The 27618-nt window shown below is 42.6% G+C and overlaps 1 protein-coding gene across 5 annotated transcripts; it reads left to right on the top strand.

The window, feature by feature from the left end:
* Window positions 1-178: 178 nt before the first annotated feature.
* Window positions 179-27344, top strand: SOAT1 (sterol O-acyltransferase 1). Of its 5 annotated transcripts, none has more exons than XM_053984697.1 (16): window positions 179-239; window positions 2664-2797; window positions 10267-10325; window positions 13001-13149; window positions 13244-13303; window positions 13621-13728; window positions 15431-15713; window positions 16806-16884; window positions 17511-17592; window positions 18238-18283; window positions 19375-19504; window positions 19944-20041; window positions 20522-20620; window positions 21121-21256; window positions 22160-22305; window positions 23093-27344. In XM_053984697.1, the coding sequence occupies exons 2-16, from the start codon at window positions 2674-2676 to the stop codon at window positions 23147-23149; spliced, it is 1656 nt and encodes a 551-aa protein (XP_053840672.1). In that variant the 5' UTR covers window positions 179-239; window positions 2664-2673; the 3' UTR covers window positions 23150-27344. The 5 variants fall into 5 exon arrangements, with proteins under 5 accessions (XP_053840672.1, XP_053840670.1, XP_053840673.1 ...); XM_053984695.1 differs by lacking the exon at window positions 179-239 and adding an exon at window positions 253-359; XM_053984698.1 differs by lacking the exon at window positions 179-239 and adding an exon at window positions 499-527.
* Window positions 27345-27618: the final 274 nt, after the last annotated feature.

The raw sequence follows: 27618 nt of genomic DNA, 5'->3' as shown, positions 1-27618 counted from the left end.
CCAATCCACCCCCCCCACCGGGGCTCGCGTCGCGCCCCGCCCCGCGGCGCGGCCCCCTCGGCCAATGGGCGGTGCCGCCGCTCCCCCCGCCCCCTGCGCCATGACGTGCGCGAGCCCCGGGAAGAGGCGGTAGCGACGGCGCGCGCGGCGGGAGGAGCGGGCAGGAGCGGGGAAGAGCGGGGAAGAGCGGCGCGGCGGCGCGCGGCGGAGGCAGCGGCTCCGGCTCCGGCGCCCCTGAGGTGACGCTCCACGGGCTGGCAGCCGCCCCGACCGCGGCATCGGCCACGGGAACGTGTCCGCGCCGTCCCGCCCCGCCCCCGGGGAAAGCGGCTCCCGCTGGGGCTCGGCGGACGGCGGAGGTGCGCGGAGGTAGCGGGGCAGGGGCTGGCTTGGAGCTTTAGGCAGCTCCCAGCGATGTCCTCAGGTTTCGCATAAAAAACCTTTTCCTGCCGGGTGTTGTGCGCGTTGCGGATGAGCTGTGGAATGACCTTAACTTTGTTTTGGTCCTTGTCTGGTTCGCTCTGCAGGTACCGAGGGTCCGGGTCTGCGAGTTGGGGCTATGCCCGAGGGCCAGGAGTTTTCGAAGGAAAACTTTAGAGAGCTGAAAGTCTTTGGGATAAGGTTATTTAGTGTGATTAGTATTGGAGGCAGGGGTTTGGAGTTAGGTGATCTTTAAGGTCCCTTCCAGCCTAAACCATTCCGTGATTCTTAGCTGTTCCTCACCGAGCCTTCTGAACCGCAAAGATGGACTTCTGTAAAGTGCTGCTTTTCTTCCAAGGTATCTTCTGATTAATTATCAGTTTGTCGAAAGGGAAGAGGGAGAAGCTCAAGGTCTCTGAGCCCTTTGCGAGTACCGTAAATCAGGTACCAGTGAAATCAAGGAGTTTCTGCTAGGAAATCTGTTAATGGGTTTGTAGCTCTAGAAACTTCATCTGCAGTTGTGGATGTCATCAGAGTGGTGTGAGAGGAGTGACTGTTTACTAATTGTGAGGGGCGATTTCCTCTTGTGAGGAGGGGTGGTGAACATTTTGGGGTTATCCTGGCATTGTGTCATGAATGTTTCAGTTCTAGTAGAGATGGGAGGGAAGGGTTAATGCCTTCTTTAGGCTCTGATGTGCTGGTAATTGCTTGGGTACTGTAATGCTGCACTTCTGTTCATATGGGAACTAGACTAGGAAAATGTTTGTTTTCATAGATTTCCCCTAGCAGACTTTGTGCTTCGCTGTGGAAAAAGCTGTGCTGAGATAACTTAGCCTATCTGAATTACTAACTCTTTAAGTTAATTACTTTAAATTTTATTTCATGCCACACATGACTTTTCTTCCCCCCACCCCAAGCATGGTTATTTTTAACTCCTTCTGTTAAGCTTTCAGTTAGATACTGTAACTGCTCTGCACCGGTGAGGAAGGAATGCCTTCCTAACTCTTGAAGAAGGTGAAAAGTATCCCGAGACAAGAATTAAACTTTTGGTCTTCTCTTTGAGCTGGAAAACTCACCCAATTATTGATTTGTTGTTTGATGGTGGCTGGTGTTTCTCCCCTGTATGCTGTGTAGCCTGAAAGGAGAGTAGGAGACTCCCCTGCTAGAGGGACAAACACGTGAAGTTGAGTTCTGAAAATCTCTGGTCATAGTTTTATTTCCCTTTTGCAGATGTGCCAGTCTCCTTATTCTGAGGTAATCCATCCTTAATTTGTTTTCTCGCCAGTTCCTGGGTTTTCCTGGCCTGTCTGTAACAGCTCATCTGTGCTGGTGCACGTATGCTGTTCACTAGCAACTAAACACATCTGCTGCAGAGTTTGTGCCAAGATGAAAAAATATATCAAGCTTGAAAATGTTGTTACATACATGCCTGTGAGGTTTTCTGGAAAAAATCTGCAAATTGTCCCTAGTTGTAGCTACATTGCCAAGAGATTCTTGAGATTAATTTTATGGAGAGTGTTCTGGGATAGCACATTGTGACCAAATTAGAGTCTCCTTGTCCACTTCTCATTAGCTGAGAATTTTGTTTTCATCCTACATGTGGTGCTTCCCTGGGCAGGTCTTCCCTGCTGGCAGCTCTGTCCCTTTGTCATTGGAACTGGTGTAGCTCAAACCTGATTCTCTTCCTGTTTTTCCTTGGTTTGCAATGCAACCATTGTCTGGCCAAGCAGAACGCAAGGATCCTTTGAGGAAGCTGCTCCTGCAGCAACAGCTGAGAACTTGACAAGGAAGGGGCTTGGCTCAGGTCAAATATTGTTGGAGATTCCACAAAGTAAACCTGCCACAGCTCACGGAAGACAAGTCTTGATGTCCACCTGGCTGTCATAAAAATTGCAAGGGAAATTGCAAGGGCTGTTTGTTATTTTAAAGATTTTGCAAAAGCTTAAGTTATTTTAAGTAGTTATAAAGTTCATAGAGAAAAGAGCGTGTTGTGGGGAGATGTTTTGAGATGGTTGTAGGAACAACTCTGGTAGGGGAACTTTCTTGGTTACTTTGTTCCTGTTCTAATTGTAGTAAGGGAAAGGAAGTGTGATAAACATGACTAATTCAAGTGTGTGCTGAATTTCCTCTATCCTCACTCTGAATTCATAATGAAGGGAAAAAAGTCTAACTTTATGTAAATACATTCTTGAACAATAAATGAGATTTTTGTTTCTAATTATTTGTCTCCTTTTCTTATCTAGCTAAATAACCATGGCAGGTGATGATTGTGTAAGGAAACGCCAGTCTGGCTGCACTGCAACCTCCAAGACCCCTGAGAATGAAGAAACACAGAGGAGACCTGAGAGTGAGAGGTCCTTTCAAAACTCAAGCAATGGTGAGACTCAGTGGCTCAGCAATGGTTGCATCTCTGGCATGTGATTTCCTTTAAGGTGCCCTTTCTACTCATGGATGTGCCTCTTTGTGCCTTCATTTCTGTTTTTCTGTCTCTGGAAGGGCTGAAGGTGGAGCTCCCTGTGTCCTAGCTTCACCCCTTCAGCAGGTGTGGGTCGTTCGGGGTGCTGTCCTGCAGAGCTTTCCCTCAGAGCTGTGCACTGCAGTGCTTGCAGTGATCTAAACAGTGTTTGTCACAGGAGGAAGAGATTCATTAGTGCTGTAAATGGTAATGTAAATGTAAATGGTGCAAATGCCTCCTGGCAACACTTTTGAGTAATCCTGGTAAATGGTTTTTCTGGGACTTCATCTCACTTCTTTTACGACCTTTAAGTGTGTGACTTTTCAAGATGGAAGAAAATGGCCTTTAACACAACAGGTGAAGGTGCTGTGTCCACCTGACAGACACGTGGAGGTAGGATGTACAGAGAATGATGCTCTGGGATTCTGTTCATGTCAGGACAGCTCCCTTGTATTCAGACTAAATCTTGGCTACCAGAAAACTGAACAATAAACATTTGTCCATTCATTCGTTTTGTGGTCATCTTAGAAGTTATGTGGCTTAAAGTTGGCTTTGTGGAAGGATCAATGCTGCTGTGCCCTGTCCCTTGGGTTACAGGGACAGTTGTGGGGCACTGAGTGGTTTTGCCTGTGGACTCTGTGACCCTCTAATTCCTGGCTTATGCTGTACCACATTCCAGCCTGTGATAAGGAGGTTAGAGATGAAACTGCAGCTTGTTTCCTTTCTCTTTGTGAGATAGATTAAGGAAAAAGATGAAGAAGGTTATCACAATGTGCCATGTGTACAAGATCCAAAATCCTGGTGCCAGTGACTCAAGGAGGTAATTCTCACTGATATGCTTCTGGATATCATCACTATTTCAATAGTACTTCTTTCAACTGAAATGGAAGTTGGAGCATGTTTAAGTTTAGGACAAGTCAGATTTCTTATTGAAAATAAAATGCATTGGAGAGAAAGCCATTGCATAAACTGCTTGGAGAACTGGGATTTTAAGATTTTGGTGGCACATAATTTTAATTGGATTAAATGGGACTGTATTAGAAAATCGCAGGGAGTCGGGTGTCTACTGGAATCCATTGATGCTGGGCTGGGGAGTAGAGTTCTATCACTAACCTTTTCATGTGTGGAAACTCCTTAATTGTAATGAATGAAGAGTAAGTAATAAATAGAGCAGTGATAATTAGGACTTGATGGGTGGGTGTGTCTGTCTTTACAGGCCATTCATTTTAGCACCTCTGAGATGTGGCAAAACCTCACTGCAGGTGAGATGCTGTGTGTAGCAAACAAACATCCTGGAGTGTATGAAAATGTTCATGTGCCTGGTGGGTTGGCTTAGAACAGTGCAGTGCGGTTTAAATCCCACACAAACTGCAGTGAAGGACAGCAGGGGCGAATCCTGGTTAGTCAAGACTTGAGCGTATCTTACCTGCCAACGTTGCTGCCAGTTGAGCAGAGGTGTCACAAAGTGTTTCTTAGCTCAGTGTTGGTGACGACAGGAATAACACAGGGAGGTAGGAGGCTTGAATCTAATGCCTTTAGGCATGGAAGAAAGATGCATCCCTCTGGTCAGGAATTCCTCCGTACAGGGGAGTTAAATCAGCAGCTCTGTGACCCAAAGGTTGAAGATTTATGAAGCTGAAATATTCCCGAGTTGCAGAGAGTGGCCTCTTCATGTAGTCCAGGCTGCCTGTGTAACTAGGTAGGACTTTCATGACTGAAGTGGGAGAATTTCTCAGAAGATGCAAGCACAGATGTTTTTTCTTTCTTTTGTCCTGACCATTCTCTCCTGAATAGCTGTTTCTAAGGCATTAGTGCTGATGTGCACAAAGGCAGTGTGAGGCTAATGATCTGCTGTCTGGCAACAGCTTTTTTGTATTGTAACAACTTAATGCTGGGTGTTGTGAAGAATTTTAGACAAAATGCGTGTTTGTTGTAGTCAAGGGATTCTAGCCAGGCCAAGAATATACAGAAGTAGATATTGTTGCATGTTTGTGACAGTTATTGCCATAGAAAAACTAAACCTTTAATGTGATTACCCACCCTTGATCCTCTCTGATTATAGCAAACGCAATCTGCTTTCTACAGAAAGAGTTGAGGTGTCAAGGGCCAGCTGACTTGTTTCCAGAAGTGTGTGAACTTTCTACAGAAATTTTTGGGTCCTTAATCCTTTCTTTATTACAACTCAACTCCATTGGCTGATCTGAAATTGCTTAGAGGAATAATTTGAATACATGTATTGGCTTTAGAGCTACAGTAGGTCTGACTCTTCCTTTGTACAGTTGAGGTTATTTTTTTTTCTGGGTTCTGCAGTGCTTCTGAAGATTTCTGAAGATTGTTTCATTGTTTGAGTTCTAAGATTCAAATAGTTTTTACTCAGGTACACCCAATTTTATAGAAGTGTGGAAATACTTGTAACTTGGAGATTGCCAGAAGATTTCTTCTGTGCCTTGATTTGTTTCTATCTAATAATTATTCAACCTGCAATTTCACTTTGACAGAGTAGCTGAACTTCAATCTTATATATAATTTCTCTTCCTTGAATTAGCTCCAGAGTTGTAATTAAACAACTAATTTGGTCGTGGCTTAGAGTCAGCAGATGATCTATGTGGCAATAATCCCCTGTCAAAGCCAGGCTTCCTTAATAAGATTAGTCTTATATGTTTCCAGCAGGAGATACATAGAGAAATATAAAACTGCTCTGCCTAATGGGATATCGGTATCAGACTGTACCAGTCACTTGGAATGAGCTTAACAGAAACTGCATGGACAGATCTTAAAAGGCTAGAGAGGACATGGATCATAAGTGTGCACATGAATGCCTCTAAAATGCTCAGATAGTGTGTTCAGAGCAGTAAAAATGTGGGTTTGGAGTCTGTTCTTGTTTGCCCAGATATCAGGCAAGGACTGGAAGTGTCTCTGGAGGCTGATCTGCAAACAAGCTATGTGGCATATCTGTTTGGTATGAGTAAGCCTGACTGGTAATGCTGTTCTTAGAAGGGGGCTGTTATCTTCCAGTGAGAGGTTACTATTGATCATCCCTGGTGCAGAAGTTCATGGTGATGAACAAATTGTGTTCCTACAGGGGGATAGAGGAGGAGAGAACTCTCCAAGGGGGAGCAATTTGGAAAGATTTAGCCTTTGCTGTATGACTCACAGCAATGAGTGTTCAGTGTTTCAACAGGATTCTTCTTGTGGATTAAGCTGCTTGAATTGAGTATCTGGGATGTGTTTCTGAGAGATAGATCAAAAAGCTGTTTTGTCTAGGTGGATTCTGGTAATTCTAGGGGCTGTCATGTTTTGGAACCTGTGGTTTGGGTGAAGGCTCAGCAGTTTCTTGTGAAGAGCCTGTGGATGTGCTAGCATAATGTAGAGAATGCTGGTGTTCCTTCCTGCTAGTGAAGAGGCTGTTTGGGTTCCATGTCCCTGCAGAACTGACTTTTTAAGCTAAATGCTTGCCCAACAGTGCAGTGACCTATGGCCTGTGAATTCTTTAAACAGATCATCTGAGTCTAGTCATAACTTGCCTCAAATTGCTGAGTGGCCACACAAATTACCATAAGTAACAATAAGGGCTCATTAGCATCAAATTATTAATATGTGTTGTATTGTAGCAATATGGAACTCCTCCCCTCTTTACAGTAGTCCTTCACTAGATTGGCTTTAATATTGCTTTACTTTTGATAACATCTTCAGTGTTTTTGGAGAGGGAGCCTTTAAATCCAGGTGACTGACAGTAATGAAATCCTTCTCCCTGTGTTGCTTTAACCTCTTGGATGGGAAGTTGTCTTATTAAGAAATGACAAAGCTGGGTTTTTTTTGGATCCCAAGCTGCAGCCCAACATCATGTGAGTGATTCTCTGCTCTACCCATTTCAAATGTCACTAATCTGTAAAATGTACAACAGTGGGTTGAAAAAGGGACAACAAGATTCTTTAGAAGAGGTACTTTGTCAATCTTGTGAAATTTTAGTTGCTCAACTTCTCAACAATTAAGAAGCTTTCTCAATCTTCAGGTGATTTTTTTATTGGCTTGGTTTTCAAAGAGAAACAAAGCTTACAATTGTTCAATATTTTTTTCTTCTTGGCTTTTGAACCTGCTTGGAATTCGGTCTTTACAGAGGAGTCACATTCTAGAAAGATCAAGCTCAAGACCACTGGGCCTCTAAAGATCTTGTTAATATCCTTGCTGATGGGAAGGGAACCCAAGGCCATTAAATAAAAAACTTCTCCCTATGAACAAAGCTCTTCCAAAGCAAGTCATGCTTAAGCCTCCTCTGAAATTTGCCATACTAGTCTTCAAGACAACTTTCTCATGACTTTAAATATATTTTCTGTCTTCTTAAGGCATGTCTCAACTTCTTTTAAATGCAAAAATGTGTGAGCCTTGTATAGTACAGCCTTGAGTCCATTTTTCTATAATGCTGTTGCAATCCCAAAGTGATACAGAGGAATCCAGGCTTCATTTGCAGGGTCGACGGAAAGTGAAGATTTGGACTTCTCACCAGTGCACATTTCCTTTTAGACCCAAAATCATATGATGAATCTCTTCTACAGTGACCTGACAGAACATAAGTGGTGTCTTGTGCAAGGGAAGTTGAGTGATTCAAGATGATGTGCTTTTTCTCTGGTATCTGTCTTGTGACACAGCTGGGTTTATGGGGTGATGCAATACAGAAGAATGGGTTGGTTTGGAGTGAGTTTTATTCTACAGAAAATTTTGTGTTGAGAAAGTCAAGCTCACGGGTGAGTTTACTTTGTCATATGAGTTGCTTAGACTGAAGCCATGGAGATCTTGATTTTAAAACCTATTAAAAGATGCTGTGTTTCTAATATTTTCTGTGCATGCACACTAGTATGAGGGCAATTAAAGTGACAGGAGGACACTTTAAATTCCAATTTAGCAATTACAGCATCAGCAGGTCAGAGACTGTCCTCATTTCTTGTACAACCATTAAAGCTGAACATTTGGTATATGTAAAGCTATACCCAGTTTTAAGGTCTTGCAGTCTAAAAGGGTGTTTTATTTCCAAAGTGAGCCATGCCTGGGTAGTTTTTAATGTGAGTTTTTCATGACTGAGGCTTTGAAGGCAAGATCTGACAGGAAATATATGGCCAAATAACTGTCTATTTTATTTTTAGCTTAAAGGAGATAATTCAATTCCTTAAGTCCCATGTGTCCTGTTCTCTTTGGCTGTTGTTGGGTGGCTTCAAGCAAATGTGATATCTTGAAGATTGGCAGCTGCGTAAGGGACACAAATTCCTAGATCTTTTAAGGGTAAGGTTAGTTGTTCTTTGAGCTCAGCAGCTCTGTTTTGCTTTCCATCAAGTCAGCTGAAGGTGGTTCTCCCTATAGTAGTAATAGAAGGAGTGGGCCAGGAATACAATTTGGAGTGGCACACTGAGGGAGTAGAGCCCCTGCGAACATCTGAAGGGGATACTGTTCTGTTGCTTGTGAAACAATTTCTTTTTTTTTTTAATATGTTGGGGGAGAACCTATTTGAGACCAGCAAAGTACATGAACTGAATGGGTCAAGGGTATCTTACATTCTTAAATTGTTTTCCAAACTGCTGTTGTTCTGCAAATGTAACAGCACAATGAGCTTAAATGCTGAGGTGTTTGGTTTGGGTTTTTTTTGTTTGATTTTTTGGTGGTTTTGTTTGGTGGTTTTTTGTTTGGTTTTTTTTTGTTTTTGTTTTTTGTTTTTTTTGGTTTTTTGTTTTTTTGTTTTTTTGTTTTTTTTTTTTGTCTTGTCTTGGAGGTGAGATGCTTAGCAACCAGGAGTTCTATTTTTGTAAAAATGGATCTTGGATGGAGGCAAAATCAATGCTGTTAAGCGGTTTCCTTGTTTGTTCTTACATTAGTAGTCTGCTAAGTTATAGGCAGTTGTTGCTGGTCTGTCCTTAAATCTATAGCTTGTGTAGCAGATAGGAAAAAACCAAAATTCTTGCACATTGACACGAATAAAAATTCCTGGTTGGTCAGTGGGAAGGGGAATTAATGCTAACAACTGATCATAGCTGCACTGAAGATCAAGTTTCTTGTTTTACTTCTTGTTGTTGTACTCTTTTCCAGTACTGGAATTGGAATCACCTCTGAAGCAGGCCTACCTAAAATACTTAAAACCAGTTGTTCAAACAGGCTGACTGAGGCTCCTGAGCAGCACAGAAGCACTTCCTGCTCTGAAAATGAAACTGTTTTGTGTGTGGAGGCTGTGCTCATACAAGGAGGCCACATTATGCACCGTGATAGTGCTCTCAGTCTGTTTTCTTGTGTCACAGCAGCACAACTTTGGGACCTCTACAGCAAATCTGTTAGCTCATGCTTCTCTGGAATCTTATTAGGGAATCACTTCAGTACTTTCTTTTTCTAAAAGTGGCAATGTTGTCTTAGAAACCAAACATGCAAGTTGTAATGCTGGCTGTGTGTCGGTGTGTAAGGTGGTGCTATAGCTAAACATGCCAAAGGATGAGAACAAGGCAAAGTTTGCTGCTATCTTTTCACTCTGACTGGTATTTTAGGGGGATGGATGCTGCTTCAGTCTTGATTTTCCTTCATGTGCAAGACTCTGTTTTAAGTAACTTTATCTTCTGTGTTGTTGTTATTGCAGAAGTGAAACACCAGCTGGTGCTTGTCCTAAAGCTAGTCTGAAATGTCTGACCTGTGGCTGTTGTTCCTCTTGATGTTACAGAGGCATCTCAGATGTGTAGTTTTTAATGTGAAACAAAGGTGGCATTTGAGTCTTTACCTATTGGCCAATGGTGTTAGTAATGACAAAAGTCATATTATATTGATGGCATGTTAGACCCGACTGTGTACTTAAACAGTCAAACATATTAAGGAATACAGTCACATTGATATCTAGCACTTCTCTTGGGGAATAAAAGGATGGGAATAGCCAGGTTTGAACACAGGATAACTGTCCAACTTGCCATTCAGCCTGTCTTAGAGCTGATAGTGGTATTTTGCTAATAGCTGTGGCTGACTGCCTTGTCTATTGACAATGTAGAGGCCTCCAGACAAACTAAGCTTACGTCTGATTAAGATAAAACCCTGATAAAAAAATCAGCACACTTGGAAATGACCTTCTAAGGGTCATTCTGATTGCTGCTTCAAGGCTGAATATGTTTAGGGACCTTGGATAAATTTGCAGAGTTGCTGATGAAAAATAAAATCCAGCATGTTCTCAGCTTTTGACTGCCTTACAGTGCTGTGATCCTAAAATATATGGGCATAGTTTATGAAGTTCCTGCAGCTTTGATTTGAGTTTAGTGGGACCCTATTAGAAGTCAGAAAGGCTATTGAAGAATTGGTGTCTGAGCTACTGTATGCTGTGCTTTTTCTGTTTTCAGACATGCAACAAAAAATACTCAATATTTGCTTTCCTTCCTTAGGCTGGGTTGATGTGGACCACGTGATAACGAGGAAAATGCAGCTCATAGCAGAAGCTGAGGTAAACATAATACTTGCTTGTGGTGGGGAGCAGGACAATTGACCCTGGAAGTCTTTTGGAGAGTCACTAGCCCTGGAACACAAATAGCCCTATTCAGTCCTAGATTGAGTGCAGTGACTTTTCCACAGCCCTCTTTCTCTCTTCCACTTAGCACAAGAGGGGTAGTCTTATGTAATGAGGTTCTGTCTTACTTGACCCAAATAGCTTGAAGTCCAAAGATAAGAATGAACTTTGAAACCTGTAAATAAAATGGAAATTGCCTTACCACTAACTTTTGGCAGTGTGATGATTAGCCAGCCTGCTTGCATATTGAGCCTTTAAAATGCTCTGTGTCCTGCTATCCATTGAATAAAGGGCAGCATGGAGCTTGCACCCCACAGCTTTTGCTGCCCTGGCTGTGGAGATGACCTTCCAAAGCTTTGGTCTCATTCTTTTTGTCAGTGAACAATATCCTCTAGAAAATAGCACTGGGTGTTTCTGGTACCATCTGCATCTGTGTGGGCTGCCTTTGTCTTAGATTATATTTAGGTGATTTATGCCCAAATTAAATGAAATTAGCTAACAATGAACTGCACCCTCCTTGTTAACCATTGTTTTGTGGCACCTGTGTTCTTCAGGGCAAATTGCCCTGCACTCTTGCATAATTTTATTGCAGAAAATTCCGTGGAAAATCTGAAGTAATCTAATTGTGCCAGCTTGACATGAATAGTAGGGAGTGGATACTTAGAAGACTTCTCTTAGAAGAGAAAAATACCTTGCACCTTTGAGATATTTTCTTGTTTCACTTTTTTTTTTTTTTTTTCCTTTTTCTCCCTACCTCTATAGGTGGTGTGTCATTTATAACAGGTATAACTAAGGTGTATTTAAATAGTCTTCTGCAAAAGGTGCTGCTTCTTTTTTGCTGAACTCCTTAAATTCAGCCCTTTAGAGGGGTAGTCAGCTCAGATTTTTATTTTGGCTGTTGTCTTATCCTGTTTATCTTTACTGAGAACAGGAGATCAAGCTTGGTAACTTCTCTGCAGACAGAACAGTCGTTGTTAATCACTGTGTTGGCAGTGGGTGTTTGCAGGAGAAGGCTTTCACTGTAAAGCACAAGTAGCTTTGGAAGTTCCAGGGAGCACTAGGTGGTTGCAAGGGGACAACTTGACCTTGGATTTCTTTCTTCAGGAGTGTCACTTGTTCCATTTTTTTTTCTGGTCCCCAGCTTTGAGACATAATTCATAGAAAAAGTTTTCTTACCCACAAAGAAAATAGTAGAAAACTAGTGGTGTTTTAATTGCTGAAATTTCTCCCAAAAATAGGGAGATCAGATTTTTAGCTTTGAGTTATGCAACTTTCAGATGCCTCAAGCTTGAGGGGAAAAAAACACACCCTACTGCAAAATACCTGAGAATTCCTGGAGTGCTGGGCCCTTTTGTTGTGGGAAACAGTGAACAGAGGCTTGGACTGCATTTACCTTTTCTGTGATAGGTATCTAAATTCTAGGCAGATGCTTGACTTGTGAAAAGCCTGGTCAAGGTGTAAATGGGATTTGTAGGAGCTGGGTGTTGCTCATATGCATAGGAGATCTTCAAGCATCTGCAGTCTAAAATTCCAGTCCTTTATTAATTCTAAAGGGAGTTGAGAATGGTGTGTTCTGTCATTAGGTCTGGGCTGGCTGTTGTCAGGTGTCGGTGGCAAAAATTACTCAATTTGTTAGAATGAGTAAAGTTCTGGGGAACTGTTGCAACTTTATAAGTAAGGGTTACTTCCCTAACTTTCTCTGACTTGCCATCAATTTTTTATTATTCGCCAGCTTCTGCTTTTGATGGCAGAGCATTCTTTCAAGGGGTTTTGGTTTGTAATTACAGTTAGTTACAATTACTGCAGGTATTGTAATGGTTTGTATTTGATTTAATCTATTAAGAACTCATGCCCTGCTCTCCCAGTCCAAACATGCACGTGTTGGTATCAGCCCTGGAGGGTTGTGTTAGGAGAAGGCAATCTCAGCAGAGTGCCAGCCAAAGGGAAGAGGTACTTCAAGGTCCCCTTCAGACCTGGCAGGTGCTGTGAGGTCTCCACACAACCCTCTCTTCCCCAGAAACCTCCTTGAAAACAGGTTTGTTTGTTTGTTTGTTTTTTCTTTTCAACCTTCAAGATAAGAAAGTAGATAGGAGTTGGGAATTCTGATCTGGGAAACGTCTGTGTTTCTTGAGCAGCTGATCAGTAGGAAAAGCAGATGAAATGATGATATGTAATTATCATGTAGGAGCACTTGCACCTTGAATCTGGAGGCAAACTGGAAAAATCCCAGGCAAAGGATGGTCAGACAAAGATGGCTAGTAAACACTTGCATTAAGAAAACAAAACATAAGGCGCGATTAGGTTTTAAATCATTTTTTGAAACTTGCCTTTTGCCTGTGCTGAAGGTGGTGACTGACTGGCAGAGTGTTCAGGAGATCAGAGGTTGGCTCTCAGCTGTGGTTCATCACTTGTCACCATCACATTTAGTGTTTGAGGACTAAACATTAAGAAACTCAATTCTCAGAACTCTGATAAGTCTTCTAAAAGGCCAGACCAATTCTGTGTTGAATCTGATGGAGAAGATAAATGTTATTCAAAGTCCTCTGGCTTGAGGTGTGTGAAAATATATCCAGCAAGTTAAACAGTTTACTGCTATGTTTTCACTCTGTCAGCAACTGAAGCCAGCTTTCATGAAGGAGGTGGACAGTCACTTCACAGAGTTTGTGAACAGTTTGGTGGCAAAATCGGCACTCCTGGATTCTTCATCTCCAGCTTCCCTTTTCCCAGCTTCCTGTGCAGAGAAGGAACTGCACAAAGCCAAGTAAGTTCCTTTTAAGCTGTTGCTATAACAAGATTGTTTCCTGGAAGCTTCATTTCCTTTTTTGTCTCAAATGTCAATTCTTCTTTGTTTGCAGGAATTCAAGGGCCCCTCCAGAACACGGGAAAATCTTTACTGCTAGGAGGTCCCTCTTGGAGTGAGTAACTTAACTTCATCGAAGTAATTTCATCAATTTCACTGAAAATACCCTTGATAGCAAACTAATGAGCCTTTGCTTTGAGGTACTTTCCCTGCCACCACTCCCAGTCTTATGTTCAAATCCATAGGGATTAATCTGTTCAAGCTTTTCTCTTTCTAAAATATCTGTACTACATCTTGCAAATATAAACCTTAATTACAGCCCTCTCAGTACCACTGGGATCCTCGCTAATTATCCTTTGTCTGAGGATAAGCTGAGGAAATGTCTGTTTCTGTGGCACCCCAGCTGTGCCTTAACTCTGGTCTCTCCCTTAGTGAGCTGTTTGAAGTGAGTCACATCAGGACAATCTACCACATGTTCATCGCTCTTCTCATCGTCTTCATCCTCAGTACACTTTTAGTAGACTTCATTGATGAAGGAAGGTAAGAATGCCTTGGAAAGACAGGGATGGGGGCTGGGAATAGCTCTTCCAGAGTGCCAGATGCACATGAAACTGCAGAATGGTGCAGAAAGACAGGGGAATCCTTCTTAGGGTGTTGTTGGAAGTGTGGATTTCAACTTGGCATACTTAAAATATGTGCTGGAATTCCTGTTGAGAGGGTGTGATCATTTCAAATTGGAAAGCTGGATATTAGGAAAACACTGCTAACTGATGTGTTTGTTACATGAGAATTGTGGCCACACGGTTCAGCCTAACGTGCTTAGTTCATCCTGAGGCTGGCAAAAGGGAATGTGGAATACTTTGGTTGAGTGTCTTTAATGAGACAGCAGCTTTCAGCTGCTTGTGTTGCTTAAAGGAGTCTGCTTAGAAAAACTTTAAATACTTGAGCAGTCTTTCCTCTGTTTAAAAAAGACAGTTCTGGAACACTGTACTTGTACTTAAATAAAAATAGAACTTTGTTTTTCCTGGGGAAAAATCTCAAGGATGTTGGCAGAGCCTCTGCTAAGATAGTGCTTTGCAGGTAGCCGGTTATAAATAAGATTGTGAAAGACTGCTTTCCTCACTTGTTGCTTAAACAATATTTTGGCAAGCTGTATCTCATGTACACAAGTAGGATTACATGTTTATCTTGCTGATTATCTGCTCTTCGGTGTACAAAACCAGAGCTGTATCTTGATTATAATCATTGTCCCTTTAGTCTAAGAACAGGCTTGTGTGCTGTTGAGTGTTGTTTAGCTGATCCTAACTTACTAGTGTATGGACACTGGTGGACAATGGGTATTTACCTTAAAATCACCTAGGGCTGGATACCCTTACTACTTTAAAAATAATATCTGTGATCTTAGCTAGACCTGATAATTTGGATCCAGTTTGCAATTGAGCCTCCATCTCATTCTTTCCTGAGAAAGAATAACTTTTGTTGGTGTATTCTGTACTGTCATCTTCTTTGGTCTTAGTTTAGAAGAGCTGCTTATTGTAGGAGTAAGCTCTGATGAGTGTGAGAGGCAGTAAAGTTGATCAGCCTTTTGTTTATGTCCTTATGTTTTAAGCTTGATTAATGGACTAAAGCACCTGGTGGACACCAGTTGGTCTTACTTGGACTGACCTTCTAATGACCCTGAGCCTTTCGGGTAACTTCTAAACTGAATCCAGGTGGAATGCCCACAGAAAAGGATTAAACTAGGTTTGAGTGCTGGGTGTTAAAATACCCCATACCTGTAGGGGCAGGGAAGAAGCCTCTTTAGGCTTAAACCCCTGGGAAGACCCGAGTTTCAGTGCAGTAGTGATGATGTCCTGGGAGTGTTCCCCAAAAGCTCTTGTGGACCCTGGTCCAGCAGTGGATTGTTCAGTCATGTGCTTGTTCTTAGGAGGGATGAGCTTGAGCCTCCTCTTAAAGCACATGCTGATCTTAGAGATGTGCTTAAGCCCTGTGGGATTTGAAGGGAAGCTGTGCCTGACAGCACTGATGGCATGAGTCCTTCTCTTAGTTTCTGGGATACTTGAGGGTGGCCTCTTGAAGCTGCCACAGACAGCCCTGAGCTGAAATTGTCACAGTCACTTCTATCCAGACTGTCAAACAATTATGATCTGGAAGCTTTGTGTTTTGTAGCCACTTAGTGGAGTAGAAGTATTTCTAATCAAAGAATGGATGCTCAAAAATTCTCTTTCCTTGTTCCTTCTAGGCTGGTCCTTGGATTTGATCTCCTGGTCTTTGTTTTTGGAAAGTTCCCAGTTGTCTTCTGTACTTGGTTGTGCATGTTCAGTGCCACAGTATTTGTTCCATACAACCTTTTTGTCTGGTGGGCCCAAGGCTATTCCAGTTCCTCCCATCGTGTAATCCACTCTTTCTTCTATGGGATGCTATTCACACTCTTCCAAATAGCTGGGCTTGGATTTGGACCAACCTATGTTGCTGTAGCCTATGCCCTGCCTCCAGCTTCCCGCTTCATTGTAATACTGGAACAGGTAAGTCCCTACCCTGCATCTTCAATGTATCCTAGGACACATTGAATTGAATTTTATTTTCCAAGTGGAAAGGGTCCTTTTTCCTAAAGAAGTCAAATATTGTTTTTATTCATTAAATTAAGCCAAGGCTGTGGGTGCTGCATCTGAGACTTGATGACAGTTACATGCACCAAATCTAAAAAGAAAGAGTAGAGAATAAACTTCATTTTGACCTGGTAACCACTTGTGTGTTTTTACCTAGTATTTAAGATTTTACTCTGGGTTTTACTGAAATTCCATTTGTTTCTGGTTGTCTTGTGGACACTAAGTGCTTAAAACCAATTTTAAGAACATATTGTGCCATGGTCCACAAGGAAGCTGTAAAGTTCCTCTTTAAAAAACAAAACCCAAAAAAAGCAAGTACATAGTCAAGAAGTGGTTCCTGTTGGCATTTCTGTTCTCAAGAAGCAAGTGTCTTGGCTCTGTAATCAGGACTTGTTTGGAAGTGGAATTTTTTTTGTGGCAGGGAGCAGGAGAGGAGTGCAAGAGTGGAGTTCTGGTCAGTCCATCAGGTTAAAACAAGGATGAGTTTTAAGAATTAACTTTCGACTGGCCCAACTTTTGGTTCTTCAGTATTAAAACAAAATTAAAAGAATAACCTGCTTGACAGCTGTGGATTGTTTATGTGGGGCACCACCTCACACCCAGGTAGTGATAATTGCTGTGCAATACAGGTAACTTCAAGGAGACACCTACACTCAGAAACATCGTGGCCTGCTGAAATGGAGAGGGGTTTCCCTTCAATTTTAAGTTAATGTTAGCTGATTAATGACTTGCTGGTGTTATTCAGAGTCTTTGTGTATGTGGTGGTCCTGCAAGTGTAGATGAGATGTTTTGACTCTCCTGAGCCATAGTTGCTGCTGCATGTTTCCCCTTGCACTTGGAATTCATATCAGTTAAACAGGCTTGTAGGCAGAGGAAGCAGCCCTTTCCTTGTAAAAGGGTTAAATGGGAAAGAAACCAAGATGCTGAAGGTGTTGCTGTAAAATGCTTGATCCAGTTGTCACTGGAAGGTTGTGAAAATGAGAGCACTAAGCTGCTCTTCTCTTGCAGGTTCGTCTGGTTATGAAGGCTCATTCCTTCATCCGGGAGAATGTACCCAGAGTCCTGTCCTCAGTGAAGGACAAGTCTGGTGAGTAACTTGCCCTGCTTCATTTTACACAGCCAGCTCCAGCCTTCCTTCCATTGCTTTGGGCTCATGAGCTGGTGAGGCAGGATTTGAATAGGTGACTTTGGATTGGGAGGTCAAAGGTTTTGCATCATAATTTCAGCCTGAACCGTTTCATTTGTATTCAGTTGTATTAGACAACAGGCTAGACTGTTGTTCTGGTCTAAGTCCTCTCTGGATCTTAAGTCTTTGCTCTCCAGGATTCGATATATCTGCTTTTAGAAGTAAAAGGTGTCTAGATGTTGCCTACAGTCCTTCAGCTCAGTGCTCTAGTTGAAGTGACAGCAATCATAAAACAAAAGGTCTTTTAAGCAAGGCATGCTAGAGCTGACTGGCCTGAACCCACGTGTTGATAGGAAAGGAAATGTGATACCAAGGTGTTAGTAGATAGTTGGTTACTCTCACTTGCTAACTGTCCTTCATGCATACCATCTGAAAGGTCGAGTTTGTTTTATTCTCTGCAAATCCCATACCTTTACCACACTGAGGTTTCTGAGGTGAGAAGAGTTCTGTTTTTTGAAAGGGTACTGGGGGAAACTGAACTGTCACTAAAAAGATTGCTTTTGTTTTTTATTTCCACCTCTTCCCAGGCATAGTACATATTCCCAGAATTTCTCAGTACCTGTACTTCCTCTTTGCTCCCACCCTCATCTACAGAGACAACTATCCCAGGTAATGTGGGCAACAACAGAACACTAAAGCAGGCTGAAAACTGAAGCCAATATTAAGCACCCCTGGGTGTGATCAATTTGTGAGTTAGAGCTTTCATAAAGATGTGGTTAAGCTGGCAAGGGCAGGACTTGCTCATGGAGTTCTGCTTTTATTTCTTTGGGAAACTCACTTGAAGTTAAACTAATTAACAACTTGCTAGAGATTATATATCACTGTAGTGATAGACAGTTCCTGCAATAGGAACCTATGTGTTTTATGTGGTGCTAATAAGCAGCCCTGTCACTGAGTTTGAGGCTGAAGCCTTTATAAGTGGGAACTCCCAAACTCTTCTGTACATTGCTGGGTTGCACTTTGGCTGTGTGAAGTCAGCAGTCCTTCACATAGCTGTCTGCAGATCCCCACCTCCTACAGAACTGTATAGTGCTGCCCCTCCAGATACCTTCCCATTTATGGAATTGCTGGAGTTCTGCTGTAGTTGAAAGTGAGGAACAAGCAACTTGGGCAGACATCCCTTGGATGTCAGGAGATTAAGAATTCTGTAATTCAGAAGCTTTTTTTTCAGAGAATACATCAGTAAAATTGTAAAATCCTTCAAGTAATTGAAGGGAGGGGTTTGCTGCTATGATATCCTGTTCTTTTTCCTAGGAATCCCACAATAAGATGGGGATATGTAGCTACCAAGTTTGCACAGGTGAGTGGTGCAGCTTTCTGCAGTATACACTCTAGGAGACCATCTAAGATGTGTTGCTCAACAGCTCTCTTTGGCATTAAATCATTCTACTTGGCATGGCCTTACCAATAAAGAATACTTTCCAGCAACTAACAAATAAACTGTAATCTTGCTGCCCTAATGGTTGTGCCAAAGAAAGAAAAAAAAATAAAATCTTTGCTTAAACAAACCTCCAGATAAAAAAAACTTGTTTGTGTGTATAGAGCAACACCCATGCCCTCTTTCTTCGCCCTGATTGTGATGCAGACACAGCTTCTTCTCTGCAAATATTCAGAGCAATTTTGAAATAATGAGGCCTGGAGTCCAAATCCTCAGTACTTATTTGAGTTCAAGGTTGACTGGTTGTTCACATTTGTGGCCATGAGCTTCAGTAGCTTCTTGTGGCTGTGTTTGCAAGTAATGGATTTGTGTGACTGAAACCTTTGCTGTCACACAATGCATTTATGGTTTAAAGAGCAAAACAATTTAAAAAAGGGAAGCATGAACAGGCCTTTGGCTGTTTGCTGTTAGACAAAGAGGATGACAGAGCACACACCTGCCTTACATCAGAGTATTTCAGCAGTGACTGGCATTTTGGCCTCAACATCCACAATGTCAGTTCGTGAGGCAGAGAAAGTTTGAAGTGCTTTGGCCTATAACTGTCTCCTTTGGACTAAAATAAAAATAAGCTTTAATGTTAGATTTAACTACAGTAAGTATTTTTCAATTATTTCTGCCCTTATCTTGGATGCAGATCAAGGGTCTTTTCCCCACTTTGGCAGTGACATGGATTTTTTGTGTCAAAACATGTGAGTTGATAGGACTGGGAAAAACTTGACAGCTGCTGTAGGAGAAAAGAGAAGTTGATTTTGCTGCTGGCTGTCAGCATGCTCCAGGGATTGCTATGGCTTTCTTTTTGCCTGGATCCTTGGGGAGGTTTATTGGCAGCAATGTAAAATAAATTATTTTGGCTTGTGTTGGCAGCTGCTGTTCTCTCCTAGAGCTGGCAAGTGGTGATGTGTTAATTGTGCGTTCCTGTTATGAAGTCAAGTTTGGGGGTATTTTTCTTCCAGGTGCTTGGCTCACTTTTCTATGCCTACTACATCTTTGTGAGACTCTGCATTCCTCAATTTCGCAACAGTAGTCAGGAAACCTTCAACCTTCGAGGGCTGGTCCTCTGTATCTTCAACTCCATCCTGCCAGGTAAGGCCCAGATCCATGAGTGACTTTCATCTTTGTGGAAGGGAGAAGTGCTTCATTTGAGATGCATTCATGACAGGCAGAGATCAACAAAGGAGATCTTGTGGGCAGACTGCAGCATTAAGGGGTAAAACTTAAAAATCAGCAATACAAAATAAAAGTTGGGTTTGACTTTAACTGTCTTCAAATCAAGCTGCAGGCTCTGAGGCAGCCTTGCTGTTGCCCTCTGGGGTGAGCAGGGTCTGGTGTGGTGAGAAACTGAAATACTGTTGTGCTACCTGTAAAAAAGAGTAGAGCTCATCTGTGTCAGTGCCTGTAAGAACAGTTTTTGACTGTTAGGTTCTCTTGCTTGTGGCTGAGAGAAAACGCTACAAACACTACAAAATCTTGCTTGTGTGAGAGAAAACACTTCAAAACTAATGTGGCTGTCCCTTGTTTCCAGGTGTACTGATTCTCTTCCTGGTGTTCTTTGCATTCCTTCACTGTTGGCTTAACGCATTTGCTGAGATGCTGCGCTTTGCAGACAGGATGTTCTACAAGGTGAGAAGCAGGAGCTGTAGTTTATAAAGCTTCTGAAAGTCACTGTCATAAGGAAACAAAAAAGAAAAGGAAACTGAAGATTGTTCTACCAAACAAAGCAGCCATGGGAATTTGCTTGGTTTATGTTGTTAAGGCTTAAATTTGTTGCTCTGCTGTAGAACAGATTTGGTTTCTGCTTGGCAATCTGAGTTGCTTTAAGGTGAAACACCCTGTGCACAAACAGAAGCAGCCACCAGACCTACCCAATAGCTCCATTAGCTGTCTTTTTGTTCTTTTATCATGTCAGCCACTGCAGTTTGGGATAAAACCAGACCTTGATACTCCAAGTAAAATGTTGGAAATGTGATGGAAAGCTTGGTCAAATTGTTACGTTAGCTTGGTATTATTTTGTTTAATACTTTTCAATTTGATATCCTAGAAAAGTCCTCTAGAATGTTTTTATAGTTAATTAGATTTATAGTCTTTCAATTGTGCTTTCAGGACTGGTGGAATTCCACATCCTATGCAAACTATTACAGAACCTGGAACGTGGTGGTACATGACTGGCTCTATTACTATGCCTACAGGGACTTCCTTTGGGTGAGTAACAAGCAGATGTATTCTTTTGTCAATTAAACAGTCAACTACTGGGCAAAACAGTACATTTGTCAAGATGCGGCATCCTTGTCTTTTTAGAAGCATAAAAATGTTTCATGTCAGCTGTTGTGGGGAGCCACTGTACTTTTAGAGAGATCCACTGCTCATTTCCAAGTCCTTAATGTGTGCAAAACGTGGGGCTGGGATGTAGGAACGCAGAGACTACCTCAGCAGTCAGAACTCATGTTGCACTGTTTCCATGAGCTGTGGTAGGTATTTAATGAGTGGGCTCAGCACAAGTTCTAATGCAGGGAACCTGAAATATACCTGAAGAGAAACACCTAAACCCCAAGGTGTTCTGTAAGGCACTTAGCATTTCACATGTGCCTCTTGGCTGGAAGAATGCCTTCTTAGCTCAGGGAAGAAAATTTAGTGTGTTGCAACAACCAAACTAAAACCACGGCAGAATAGCTCCTAATACTTGGCATTCTTCTCTCTCCCAGTTTTTTGGGAAGAAGTTCAGAGCAGCAGCCATGCTGTCTGTCTTCACCGTGTCAGCTGCTGTGCACGAGTATGTCCTCAGCATCTGCTTTGGCTTCTTCTATCCAGTTCTCTTCTGCCTGTTTACATGCTTTGGAGGTAAGCTCCAAGGAAGAGAGTGTGGGAGTGGCTGTGGGGTTTGTGGCTTTTTTAGAGAAGCATGCTTTGTGCTTTTGACAATTATGCCAGCTGTTCCCTCAGCACTAACACACAGTATTGTTGCCCAAGGGTTGCAATTGTGAGTCCAAGCTTTGTGAATGGATTTTTGCAGCTCAGGAGATACACATCTATATACACACAGAGGATTTGAAAGCCTGGGGCTTCCAAAGGTCTTGGTGGCAAGGAAGAGAGATCTATGTGATAAACTGCTGTTCCTGTGACACTGCACAGAGTTTAACAGCACTGCTTCCTCTTTGCCAAGCTGTAGTTGAATTGCTGTGTGTCAGCAGCTTGTCAGTCTTCCTCTACTCACAGTATAAGGAAACTATTAGCACTCTACTGCAGTGAGGAAGAGTATGGGAAATGGATTTACGATGGCATGAATTATAACATGTGTATTGTCTCACCCTTCTCATGAGACTGAAAATAGAATAAAAGTTTTTAAAACACCTCTCAGTTACCCCATCTCTGGGTCAGAAAAGAATATAATCCAACAGAAGAGCCCATTTAGAAGTTAGAGCTATTGCATTTCTTTTTGTGTTTTGAGTTAGAGGGTTCTAATAAACTCTAAGCCACCCCTGCTATGCCTTGGTGACCAGTGTAGCACAAATAACGTTGATCCCCAGAGGCACACAGCTTGTTGGCAAACTTACTGGAAGGAAATGTGAGAATCAGCTCAGAGTATTTGCTCTATTGCTAAGCATAATCAGCTTTTCATGCAGTAGCCTTGTTGCTCCAGAGATGAAGTGAAAGGAGGGGAAGATCCAGTAAAATCAGTTCATCTTTGATTCTTGAATCTTGAGTTTGTTTCTGAAAAATTCTTCTCATTCCTCCCCTTTTCAGTGGTCTTCAACTTCACTCTGAATGACCGTCGGAAAGGGCCGTTCTGGAATGTGATCATGTGGACTTCCCTCTTCCTGGGTCAAGGTGTCATCATCTGCCTCTACAGCCAAGAGTGGTACGCCCGCCAGTACTGCCCCACAGAAAATGTGAGTGCCTGCTTATTCCCCTGGGATAACCAGCTGTGGGAGTGGCTGGCCTTTCTTGCTGTGCAGGAAGAGTGGAAGTTAAATGTCATGAACCTTTCTGGCAGTGTGCTACATCCATTCCTTAGGAGTTATTTAGCCTAGAGGCTGGCTAACAGAAGTGTGTTCAGTAATGCTCCTTCTGTGCTGGTAGAATTTCACTACTTGAAACTGAGAGTGGTGTTACCCCATTTCTGAGGATATACTAGACCTCATTTAGGCTGTGGCAATGGAACTGCATTACTTGGCCAATGAAGTCAGGAGAAACTTTTGGAGAAGGCCCACAAAAACCGTGCCTGTTGTGCCTCTCCCAGGCTAGAGTGGGTGGTGGTGAAAAGTGGTTACCTGTAGATAGTTCGGGGTTCTGGTGGTGTTTTCTCTAACTCATTTTTTGGTACCAGATTCTGTTATAGATAAAACTTCCTTCTGTCCCAGCTGATTTCAGCTTTAACCAAAGGATTCTTTATCAGCCTCTATTTTAAGTTTGATTCTCCTCAATTAAAAGTTTGCCATCATAAATTACTTGGCTTCTTCATACAACAGGCTACTAGGCCCAGTGTTTACCTGATGTAGCAAAACTTGTGGCTGTACTTAGACTTCCAGGCACTGCTTAGTGAAGGGGGTGAGCAGGGTTGTAGGGTGCAGAAATGTGGTTTGATCTTTCCTGTTAGAGAAGTTTGATTTCAGCAGCTTGTACCACAGCTGGTGCTGTTGGCTTGTGACTAATTTACTGCCTCTCCATGTTTTGCAGCCCACATTCCTGGATTATTTAAAGCCACGCTCGTGGTCATGTCATATGAAGATGTGAAAATGGGGTGCTCTGGCCATGTCATCACAGAAAAACAAAGGTTTTGGTCCTCCAAGTATTTGGACCAATGATCTGACTTACTACAGACTTTTTCTAAGGGAAGTTGGGCCTCCTCATTATTGGGGAGAAACTGTAATTTTTTTAAACATTGCTGGAGCAAACCAGTTGACCTGGATTGCAACAGACTTCAAAGGCAGCATCTATAACATGCTGTCCCACTTTGAGCCATTTCCATGCCAGTAAAACATTGAGCTGAAGGTGGAGTCTACTGGAATCCTACTCATCCAGGGGTCCCCCCAGGTTGCTGCTTTTCTGGACAAGAGGCAAGCTAGTCAGATTTGCTGGTAGCTCATTGTTGGTATCCGTCCATCTTTCTTAGCCATCATTTGCAATTTTTTTTTCTCCTTTTCGGTAATGGGATGTCTACAAAACTTCTGTTCTTCATGATCCTGCCTGCCACTATGACACAGACAAGTGGCAGAGCAACAGGGTGTTTCCCTCCTTGCTCTGAAGATGGCCAAAGTTTTCTTGGCTGGCTTCAAACTGCATCCTGTGTATGCCAACAGATATAAAATGGGCAGAGGAAGAGGGATTGTCACCATGCTGAGTCAGGTTCAGAAGCGCAGGGCATGGTGTGCGCAGTCTTTCTATGACTTTTTACGTCAAAAATTTGTTTCTCTGTATTCATTTAGTTCCCAACTGCCTTACAGCATTTTTGTTCTCTGAAGGCCCTTGTGACTTGAGTACTTTTTCTTCTTGTTCTTCCTTTCTTCTGTTCTAGGTAATCAGTTAACATGATTAACATGTAAAAGAGCTTTTGCTTTAAGTTGACAGGTGCTTTAAGGAACACAAGTTCTTAAGGGTTTCTTTACTAAGAAAAACTTGAAATAATATGACCAAACTGTAAGAAAATGGGATCAACTTTACAGGTACAGAGCATGATCTTCTTTGGAACGGCCAAGTGCAGTTCAGTGTGCTAGCACTCCTTGCCCATGTGTATTGGAGAAGTTTCTAATGCTGCTGGGGAATGAGGATTGGCCCAGAGCTGCTTTGTCACCTGCCTGCGTCTGCCCTGACATCAGAGGGGGCTTCAGGTGGAGCTCAGCCTCCTCGGTACTGTCCTCTTGGTGAAGAGGTAGGATGTCCTCCCACACACTCCAGTAAAGGCAGGGGCCCTGTGTGAGTTTGGTGTTCCCATAGCAATGAATCAGTCAGAGTTCCTTCAGCTCCCTTGTTCTGTCAGGTGCTAAACAGAACAGGGAACTTGCAGAGTGTCTGAGTACAGATCATTCCAGTTTTACTGGAACTGTAGCTCCCATTATGGGAGACAGGGTGACCTGATGGACATACCTTAACTGTGGTGAAAAGGGCCCACCTGATAGAGATACCAGAACTTTGGTGACAAATATTTTAGAATTACTCAAATGTTATCAGAAACTGCCAATGGGAAACAGCATTTCCTTACTACCCACAGCCCTGGGTATTTCATACCAGCAGTATTAGAACCATTGGTGGACTTGTCTCCCAAGCCACTTCAGACTCTCCTTTGGGAGAGTCTCCTTTCTACTTTCACTAACCTCCATCAGAAGTAATTTCATGAAAGTTGGGGAATACTTCAACTTCTCCAAGTCTTCAGTAAGAAGGAATCATGCTCTTGAGAAAGGACATTGTACCAAGTCAGATTTGCCAAATAGTGTTTCTGTGTGAGGTTCTCCTCTGAAAACACCTCCTGCTAAAAATTGTTTGATGAAACCATTGAAGTAATTTCAGAGGAAATATATGCTCAAATTTGGCAGTATTTGTATGTAAAATCCTGAGAATTAAATGGATTACTTAATCATCATTTGGATTGAGTAATCTGAAATCTTTTACCATACCTTTTGTGGGCGGAGAGAACATAAGTTCTGGAACAACTAAGCTTCCTTAGTAAAAAAACAGTCAAAAATACAAAAAAACACCCTTTGGCCAAACAGCTTTGTCACCACCTTAGTATAGGATGAAATTCAGTCCAATTATTTTTTGTTTGGTGCTCAAAACACTTAGAGAGGTAACTGCCCTCAAAGAGGGTGGGATGGATTAGGGACTTGGTTTGCCATCTTGATACCTGTGGCAGGTCTTGATACAGTTTCAGTGTTTTTGAAAAGAGATCAAAGGATGGCACTTTGTGCCCTGTTTTTGGTGTTTCCCTCACACCTGGCACTGTCCTGTGCCCAGAAGGAATATCAGCATTTACTGTGTCAGCATCATCACTGAGGGCTTGAGCATCTGGCAAGCAAAAGGCAACCAGAAAGGGATGCTCAGCTGTTGGAACTAGTCTTAGTTTTTGACAAGTTGAGGTTTTCAGCCTTGTAGATCAAGCATCTTGCAACCATGCTGTCAGGGCATTAACAATTTGGATTACTTTCAATTTTGTGGGGTTTTAAAATTGCTTTTGAATGTGGGCTTATTTTCATTTTTCTCAAGAGTGCTGGAGGGGAAATACTAAGTCTTTTGCACGTTGCTTATTTAATTAAATTCAATTATACTACATTTGAGTTTCTTAGACTGCAAGTGCCAGAGCACTTGACCAGAGCGGTGCAATGTTCTGGTCAGTGGTGAGGATGTGAAGGTTCCCAACCTGCCCATTACAAGCTCTTAATATAATGTAATATAACATATGCTGTTTTTTGTGGTTCTTTCCAACACAAAAACTGTGCAGCTTGCTTCCATGGTAACTCCCTGAGTTGTGAGGTGGGAAGCCTCCAGCTTTGGAATGGCAGTCAGTACAGCTGCAGCTTCTTGCTCAATAACCTCACAAAAATCAGTGTTACTCCATCAAAATGTGTGTCCTGGGGTTTTCATGCAGAAAACTTTGTTCCTGGGAAGACCAAAGCTCTGTGGAGTCCTCATGCCTAGTCTGCCCTTTCTCTTGGGATGTGTGGCTGCCAGCTGTTGGAGGTGAAGCAGTCCTGGGTCTGAGCTGTAAGCTCTGTGCTCTCTTGTGTCCGAGCACAGTGTGTGCTGTGGTGGGAGCTGGGGGAATTCCTGCTGGATTTGTTCAGTATGGTATTGCATGGATTGCATCTGGCCTACCTGCTGAAGGCAGACTGAACTGGTTGAGCTCCTGCTTCCGAATGCAGACGTGCCAGAGGGACAGCAGATTCCAGGAATTCATGTGCTCTGCAGCATCAGAACCAGCTCCCCACAGACCCCAGCCAGCCTCGCCTCATCCCCTCTCCAAGTGCCCCATGGTGGCCTGTCCCTCGCTGTGGCAGGGGATACCCCAGCATTAGCCCTGGCACTGGCACCAGCTGTTCCATGATGTAACCTGTACATATTCTGTCACTTACAAGAGCTGCTTATAATCTACTGTATTACAGCAGTTAAAAAATATTTTGCTATTAGGGGAGGAAAAGAAATGGCTTTGGCCTGTTTTTTTCTCTGAGGCACCTGTTTTGGGGGGAGTTACAAGAGGGCACAGGGATTGGGAGCAGAGTAAGATATGTGGGGTTTCTCTCCTGAGAAAGGTGGCTACTGTGGGGAGATGTTGGGAAGAGCCTTTTGAAGGGAGGAAGGGAAGCCTGAAGCTGCCTGCACCCACAGCTGTGTTCAGTGGGGCTGTAAGTATCTTATTTTCCAAGGAGGGGAGAGGAATGGAGACATTCATGCCATAGCAGACCCAGGCTTAGAGGCACCAGGCATGATCATGGGATGGTAGAGGAGAGATCTTGGCTGGGTGTGTGGGGAGAAACTTACACAAGCCCTTCTTGAGGTCCTGGAAACTAGTATGAAATGTCCAAGGTGAAACACCAGGTAAGAAGGGAAGTTGGGGATTTCTAAACTTTGTATCATCACTGAGAGGGAAAAGGATATCCCTGAGGTGCAGGACAGTAGTACAGGGAAGGAGTCAATAGGTCCAGGAACAGACCAAGATTTCTCACCTTTCCTGATATAACATACATCAGATTGGAGCAACTGCCAAATGTGGATCATGTTGGTGACTTCTGCCTTTACTTTGGGCTGGAAAAGGGTTTATGGGCCAAGAACTTAATGTGATCTTTTTCCAGCTTTGTACCACATGCTCCAAAGTCCTGTCTGTGTTCTTAAACTATAACAGCTACAGAACAAGTCTATTAATCTTCCCATTCTTTCTGGTGGGAATATCAAGTACTGCCATAGAGGCACAAGATGGAAAATAAAACTTCGGTCAAGATTTTTTTTTTGCAATTTTTTTGTATTTTCTTTCCAAGGAACCATTTGCACAGCAAGACAAGAAACTACCTGTCAGGGTTACTCCTAGATTATACCTACACCCACAAACATGTATCTGAAAGCAAAGAAATGTAATTAACACAATTAAAACCCACAGTACAGGGATAGAGCTGATAAGGAGAATGCTTTATAGCAGAAGCATTTATAAAAACTTACTCGTTTAGCAAGGTTGGTAAGGCATAAAGGCTTTAGAAGAGAATTCATGGGGATTATGAGAC

The sequence above is a fragment of the Vidua macroura genome, chromosome 9, assembly GCF_024509145.1.
Source record: "Vidua macroura isolate BioBank_ID:100142 chromosome 9, ASM2450914v1, whole genome shotgun sequence".
Lineage (NCBI taxonomy): Eukaryota > Metazoa > Chordata > Aves > Passeriformes > Viduidae > Vidua > Vidua macroura.
This window is presented reverse-complemented; position numbering and strand designations above follow the sequence as displayed.

What these genes read in the sequence shown, in the direction of transcription:
- SOAT1 (XM_053984697.1), top strand. Translation starts at nt 2,674, where the DNA reads ATGGCAGGTGATGATTGTGTAAGGAAACGCCAGTCTGGCTGCACTGCA. An exon ending in AAGGAACTGCACAAAGCCAA is followed by an intron (nt 13,150 to 13,243) that starts GTAAGTTCCTTT and finishes CTTTGTTTGCAG; the next exon opens with GAATTCAAGGGCCCCTCCAG. An exon ending in CTCAGTGAAGGACAAGTCTG is followed by an intron (nt 16,885 to 17,510) that starts GTGAGTAACTTG and finishes ACCTCTTCCCAG; the next exon opens with GCATAGTACATATTCCCAGA.